This window comes from Mandrillus leucophaeus, unplaced genomic scaffold (genome assembly GCF_000951045.1).
Source record: "Mandrillus leucophaeus isolate KB7577 unplaced genomic scaffold, Mleu.le_1.0 Scaffold109, whole genome shotgun sequence".
NCBI classification, from domain to species: Eukaryota; Metazoa; Chordata; class Mammalia; order Primates; family Cercopithecidae; genus Mandrillus; species Mandrillus leucophaeus.
The window spans coordinates 53,669-60,640 of NW_012099098.1; the positions used below are offsets into that span (position 1 = coordinate 53,669).

General features: G+C 54.4%; 2 protein-coding genes across 3 annotated transcripts in view; one reads left to right on the forward strand and one right to left on the reverse strand.

The window, feature by feature from the left end:
- The window catches only part of LRRC8A (leucine rich repeat containing 8 family, member A), a 37,441-nt gene extending 30,651 nt beyond the window's left edge, over positions 1-6,790 (reverse strand). Inside the window, exons 1-2 of one of the 2 annotated variants that reach the window (XM_011987615.1) lie at positions 6,387-6,790; positions 3,165-3,271 (exon numbers count right to left, since the gene is read on the reverse strand). Coding sequence is in view for 1 of the 2 variants with exons in the window: in XM_011987605.1 (XP_011842995.1) it covers positions 3,158-3,271; positions 3,931-3,979 (163 nt within the window). In the remaining variant the exon portion in view is untranslated. Of the gene's footprint in view, positions 1-3,157; positions 3,272-3,930; positions 4,314-6,386 lie in introns of those variants that run through there. The other variant, XM_011987605.1, reaches the window with a different exon arrangement.
- A 13-nt stretch (positions 6,791-6,803) lies between these two features.
- CCBL1 (cysteine conjugate-beta lyase, cytoplasmic) overlaps positions 6,804-6,972 on the forward strand; it is a 73,186-nt gene continuing 73,017 nt past the window's right edge. The window contains exon 1 of the mRNA XM_011987592.1: positions 6,804-6,884. The gene's annotated coding sequence lies outside the window, so the exon portion shown is untranslated. The remainder of the gene's footprint in view (positions 6,885-6,972) is intronic.

Sequence of the window (6,972 nt, forward strand, 5' to 3'; positions counted from 1 at the left end):
GAACCAGGGAGGTAGAGGTTGCAGTGAGCCGAGATCCGGCCACTGCACTCCAGCCTGGGCGACAGAGTGAGACTCCGTCTCAAAAAAAAAAAAAAATTAATTAATTTAAAAAGTAAAAAAAAATACCAACTGCCCAGTCCCAGTCCTGTGGGGAGCTCAGCCCTGCATCCACACCAAGGGCATGAGTTCTGCGGTAAACGACGGGGACTAAGGCTGAAAGAGTGGCCTCTGGTCAGTGTTTCTCAGCATTGTTTGTAGCCCACCAGCCTCACAACTGCTGGGGAGGCATCTTCAAAGCGCAAATTCCTGGGGCCAACCTTCCAGGGCAGACTCTGCAGGTCTGTGGTGGTGGGCTCAGGGGAACAGCATTTTAAACAAGCTCCCAGGTGACTCTGAAGGCCCCCAAAAGCCTGGGAACCTGAGAAAAAGGAGCAATGGAGAGTGAAGCAGAAAGAGCCCCAGCTGCCAAGTCATACCAACCTGCGTTCAAGCACTGGCTTTGCCACATGTACATTGTATAACTTTGGGCCAGAGACCTCATCCCTCTGGGCCTTGGTCTGTAAAATGGTAAAGCAACCTCACACACAAGGCTGTGGCGAAGGTAAGATGGGCAAATTCGTGCAGCATCCCAGCATGCGGTTTAGCACTGAGACACGGTGCTGAGGATGACCACGCACTGTGAAGGTGCTACTGCAGGAAGGAGGAGAAGCCGGAGATGCTGAGCACCATCTGTGGAGCGGCCAGCTCCGCGGCTCTCTCCCAAGCAGTGTGTGGGAAAGAAAAGAGACTCCTGGGGAAGAATGGAGGAAGTGACATGGGGGAGGGACAGCGACAGGACAGTGAGCCTGAAAAACACAGGTGAGATGTCAGGAGCTCCAGCACAGACCTCACTCCCAGCGCGATCCTGCCAGACGCTCTGACAGCCCCACAAAATGAGGCCGCCACGCCTGTACGCTCTCCTTGCCCAAACCCTTCCTGAGGTCAGCTGTACCCCAAAAGAGAGCATCTTTGGACCCAGGTAGCAAGGTGGACCCTCCTCCTGCTCCTCACCTGCCCACTCTCAGAACTAAAACTTGAAAGGAGCATGCCAAAAGGACCACAACCAACGCTTTCTCCAGAGACAGCAAGGGTAAACTGAGTCAGGGTCTGCCTGTTCCCTCCCGTCCCCAGGAAGGGCCGGGCTCAGGAGAACAATGGCTCAGACTCAATTTGTCTCAGCTTGATTCGTGTGTGTCCCCTGAACCCAGGCGGTGGGTGGAGGCCAAGACCCCTCAGGCGGGCCCATGCGGTTCACTCCACACCATCCTTGGCAAGGAGGAGGAATTATGATCTGACAAGCAGGACATGCTGCTTCCTGCTCAGCGCTGCCCAGCATGAAAGACTACAGTTCAGGCCTCCCCTCTCTCCAGGGGACAGAGTTCCTCAAAACCAACAGGAAACTCCTACAGGGCAGAGCCAGGAGTTGGCTGACCTTGTCCCATAAACAGGAGAGTGGACACAATCACACACCAGGCACTTCCCACCTCCCTCTGCTGCTGTAAATGCCCAAACAGGCCAAAACTCTCAGCATGTGAGGGGGAGGGGCCGGGGGAGGTCTCGGGGGTGTGCATTCTGCCAGGACCACACACAACTCTATCTACCTCTTGCATGGGAAAGAGGTCCAGGGGATATCATTAAATGAAACAAAAGCAAGCTGTGAATCAGCAACTCAAACATGACCAGATTCATATAAAAATAAGCAAATGGTAGTAACAGATGTGGAAGAGTATATCCCTTCCCATTCACAGCTCTGAAGATGGGAATCAGCGGAGCCTCATTTCCTAGATGACATTAAAGATCCAAACAGGCCTGGCATGGTGGCTCACACCCGTAATCCCAGCACTTTGGGAGGCCGAAGTAGGAGGATCTCTTGAACCCAGAAGTTCGAGACCAGCCTGGGCAATGTAGAGAGGCTCTATCTCCACAATAAATAAATAAAATTAGCTGGGCACGGTGGTGCACACCTGTAGTCCCAGCTACTTAGGAGGCTGAGGCAGGAGGATCACCGGAGCCTTGGAGATCGAGGCTGAATCATGATGGTGCCACTGCACTCCAGCCTGGGCAACAGAGTGAGACCCTGTCCCCCAAAAATAGCCAAACAGTATAAAAACATACAATGAATATGCAACTATGTTGGTAATGACAAAAAAAAAAAAAAATTACTATTTCTTTTAAAATCCAGGCTGGGAGACTCAGGCCTTTCTTCACACAAAAAACTGAGGTGAGACGTAAAGGCAGGGAGGCCTCAGGGCAGAGAACAAAGGGCCCTGGCCCAGGATTCCAGGGTCTGGATTCAAGCCGCATGTCCTTGCCTTCTTTACAGATGAGTCTGGGCAAGTTGCTTCCTCACTCTGATCCTCAGTTTCCACATTTGTAAACTGGAGATAATGACCACTGCCTGAGCATCCTCAAATGGTCAAATGAGATCACCGACCTGAGTATGTTTGGAAAATTATACAGCCGTCTATACATACACCAGCTATGACTCACGACCACCTTCTAGGACAAGCACTCTGCCAACTGCCTGCTCTATGTCAACATAATTTAATCCCCCACATGCTCTCAAGGGACTCTCCTGCCTCTGGGAACTGTTTTCCAAAGCACAGGCCAAGGAATCCCAGTCCCCAAAGATGTCTACACAATCAAATAAGTGTGGGGAAACATGAGTCGCTAGCTCCCTTATCGTGGTCAGCTCAATCCATTCAAGGCTCGGATAAGTCCTACAGCAAGGATAACAAGAAGTCTTTGTTTCCCGGAATGAACACTGTGACCGAAGAAACTGGTGTCTCATGGAACACACTTGGGAAACGTGGTTCACGCTTTTTTGGGAAATGTGGTCATGAGGCTGCATTAGCAAAACCCAGACTGATAAGATCTGGGGTGAGGGAGCAAAAACAGAGGTTTGCAATGAAACAACTTAGCAGTCAATGAATGCAGCAAGCAGACATTACTCAGCGGGAGAAGGAAGAAGACAGTAATTCTGCTGTCTGCCACTCTGCCCTGAACCTACAGTAAGAAGAGCAAAGGACTGTGGGAACAGAGATGCTACCCTTTGTTCCCCAAGCTGGGAAGGGCACTCGACTGGAGCTGGAGCTGGCCGGGAAGGAGAGGGGCCCAGTCCTTACCCCAAGGACGGCTCTGCTATCTGCGCGTCGGCTGTCGGTGCTGAGGCTGGCCCGCGTCTGCCCGGGCAGGGTCCTGGCATTCCTTTTGCTCCATGGACGCTGCCTCCCTACAAGGAAGCGAGAGCTGCCGTCAGCAGGCACATGTGTGACTGTCGCAGTTACCTGCCGCACTGCCAGCACTTCCTGAGAGCCTGCTTGGTAGCAGGCCCTTGGCTGGGCTCTGGGGTGACAAAAGAGGCTTTTTTTGAGACAAGAGTCACACTCTGTCACCCAGGCTGGAGTACAGTGGTGCGATCTCGGTTCACTGCAACCTCCGCCTCCCGCATTCAAGTGAGTCTCCTGCCTCAGCCTCCCGAGTAGATGGGATTTCAGGCACGCACCACCAAGTCTGGCTAATTTTTGTATTTTTAGTAGAGACAGAGTTTCCCCATGTTGGCCAGGCTGCTCTCGAACTCCTGATCTCCAGCGATCTGCCCGCCTCGGCCTCTCAAAGTAATGGGATTATAGGCATGAGCCACCGCACCTGGTGGACAAGAGAGGTTCTGACAGAGCACGTCCCTCCAGAACCTGGTCAACTGAGGAGGTGCCAAGTCAGTACCGATGGCCTGAGAGCTCAGAGCTCTGCTGCGGGGGAGCCAGGAGAAGCGCTAGACCCAGACTAGTCCGGTCAGGGAAGGCCTTCTGGAGGAGGAGTTGTCTGAGTTGACTCCTAAGAGTAGGAGCTGGAAAGAGAACATTCCAGGCAGGAGGAACAGCACATCTTTACCTGGAGGAGAGAAGACATGGCATCCGGAGAAGGCTTCAGGGCTCGACATGGCGAGATCCAGAGCCAGAGAGGGGAAGTGGCAAGAGATGAGCCACAGCGGGGTGGCTGGGTCAACCAGCCTCTGCCCAGACTCCAACTTAAACACCAAATCAACCCATCACCTCCGACAGTCAACCAGCCTCCAGTGAGCATCTACTCCGTATGCGCCAGACACTGTGCAGAACTGTGCATGGGGGTGGCAGGGTGGGGAAAGACGTGTGATTACCACAATACACGGGTTTCAGGGAACCGGGAGCTTAGGAGAGTGGCCCAGCCACCACAGAGAGCCAAAGGATCAGCAGGAGTTACCCAGGAAGGAGGAGGGCGGGGGCAGACAAAGACACCTGGACTGATCTAGGAGGGATGGCTGTTTTTCCAACATTTCTACCACTGCGTATTTATTTACTACACTAAGTTCCAGGCACTGTGCTGGGAGGACAGACATGGAAGATGGTCTCCGCCATCATGGGAAGTAGGTCAACAACCCCGCAATTCCACATGGGGTGGGGGGGGAGGTGACTAGGCAGTAAAGCACCTACAGCTATATAGGCACAGAGGCCATCCAAGCCAACCTCTACCTCACTCTACCCTCCGTGTCAAGGATGAGGCACCCACTGAGGCTGTGTGGTCCAATCACCTGCCCGTGGCAGAGCCAGGTCCAGAACGTGGGCCCATGGACTCCGTCACTGATGATTCTAGTCCCTTCTCTTCCAGAAAGCATACCCTGACCACCCGCTACATACCCACCCCGAGCTAATTCCTTCTTCCTCTGGGCTGCTTCTGTAATATTTCCATTAATATGGTGGCCACAGTGTATCAGAACTTATGTGTCTTCCAGTCTGCCTCTCCTCCCAGAATGCAGTTCTCAGGAGGACAGGGATGTTTTCCCAGCCATCCCAGGCCCCAGACGGGCACTTTCTAAAGAATGGCTGAATGAATGAATGAATGAATGAGTCAAGGCATGGAGAGACCATGTGCTGGGCTCTAGAGCCCCACATCCATCCCACCTGAATCTCCAAGAGGTCTTGGCCCATCAGTGTGTGCCTCAGTTTCTCCATGTGAAAACCTGGAATCACCTCTACTTGAAGAGGAGGAAGTCAGGAACCAGGATGATTTCCTTCCAACTCCTACAGGCAAGGTCCAGGCCAAACCAGGCAGCAACCCAGGGTCTGGCCACTTCCCTGAGTTCTGACCCACGGGAGTGATCCCCAGGATCCCCTACAGTTCAGATAGGCCACTCAGGAACTGGTTTCCTGGTGGGTGTGCCTATGGGATGGAGAACCACCACATCTAGTCAAGTTCTGGGGGGAAGTCATGAACATTTCCTGCGCCCCCTGCTCTGTTTTTTTTTTTTTTGCTTTTATGAGAATGAGTTTTGTTCTTCTTGCCCAAGCTAGAGTACAATGGTGTGATCTCAGCTCACTGCAACCTCTGCCTCCTGGGTTCAAGCAATTCTCCCGCCTCAGCCTCCCGAGTAGTGGGGATTACGGGCGTGCAGCACCATGCCTGGCTAATTTTTTGCATTTTTAGTAGAGACGGGGTTTCACCATGTTGGCCAGGCTGGTCTCAAACTCCTGACCTCGTGATCTGCCCACTTCAGCCTCCCAAAGTGCTGGGATTACAGGTGTGAGCCACCACGCCCGGCCCTGCGCCCCCTGTTCTATACCCTATGGTCCCTAGAAGGCAGGGGGCATGAGACCCCATGCCAAAGCCCTGAGACCAGGAAAACAAGGAAGCAGAGACCAGTCACCCAGTCACTCATCCCTGTCATGTCCACAACAGCCTCCTCCAGCACAGGTCATCTGTCCTTGCCTCCCTTCATGAGCCAGAGGAAGACTTGACCTTCACCGAAGCTACATCAGTGAGACTGAGCAATCAGCACTGCCCAGCCTCTCTGAACAAACTCCCACTCCCCCATCCCCTCCACAGGAAGTATCAGCAACAGCTGATCTCCCCCCCCTTCTCACAGTCTGTCTGCCAGGTGGTCTGCTCCAAAGGGCAGAATACAGTTTGGCAGGGGTTAAGAGTACTACCAACAGAAGAGGTGGAAGAGACCCTTGGGAACTTCGGGCTCCCCCAGTTCCCTTCCTCTCACCAGGTGCTCTCCCTCCACACCTCATTCTCAAAAGGCTTCCTGAGGTAGGGCAGGGGAAAAGGAGTCTGTGGAAATGTGGCTCACGCAGGAACCATCCACCCTTCCAGCCAACTCTCCATCAGGAGGCGGCTACCAGACAACCCTCGACCCATCGCTCCTTCCCAAAAAAGGCAACAATCATAACAGCTGAGAACCCCGGTTCACTCCAGTCCAGATCAAGGGGAAGAAGCAGTCAGCGAAAGCAGCAGAATCATCACGAACTCCATGACCCCAGCTATGCCCCTTCAGCCTGGGAGCTCAGTTTGGTGGGTGTCCAGCTCACCTAGGGCTGGACCAGGCCCGGACCTCACTTGATCTGGCCCTCGGGGCCACCTGAATGCACAGGACTGCGACAGGGTCTGGGTTCTTAGATCCCGGACCGGTCTTCCCAGATATCCCATCCCAGACAGGCCCCAAGAGCCTAGCCGGGGATCCTGCCCCCAAGTCAGGGCACTGCCCCTATCGGGAACGAGAGGAAGGAGGGGTGCAAGGGAAGAGGAGGGGACCAGGAACTCAGGAGAAGACAACTACGGGAATCTCTGGAAAAGAAATGGCAAGGGGAGAGCCCAGAAGTGGAACCTCTAGGAAGGGGAGAGTGTGTGTGGAGGGGTGAGGATCTGGGGGGACCCAGGGGATGACAAGGGGACATGGGGGAGCCGAGGCGGAAACTCCTGGTTTCTGGAGCACAAGGAGGCACAGGGGTGCCTGGGAGGGGGCTCGCGCGCCGCGGAGCCGGCAAGAGGTGGTGCCCCAGAGACCCCGGGCACTGGAGAGCCCAGAGGTAGGCCGAATACTGCGGGAGGTCCCCAGGGGGCCGGCCCCGGGACAGAGCCCCAGATGCCCCCGGGCGCCCGGGACCGGGCAGCTGG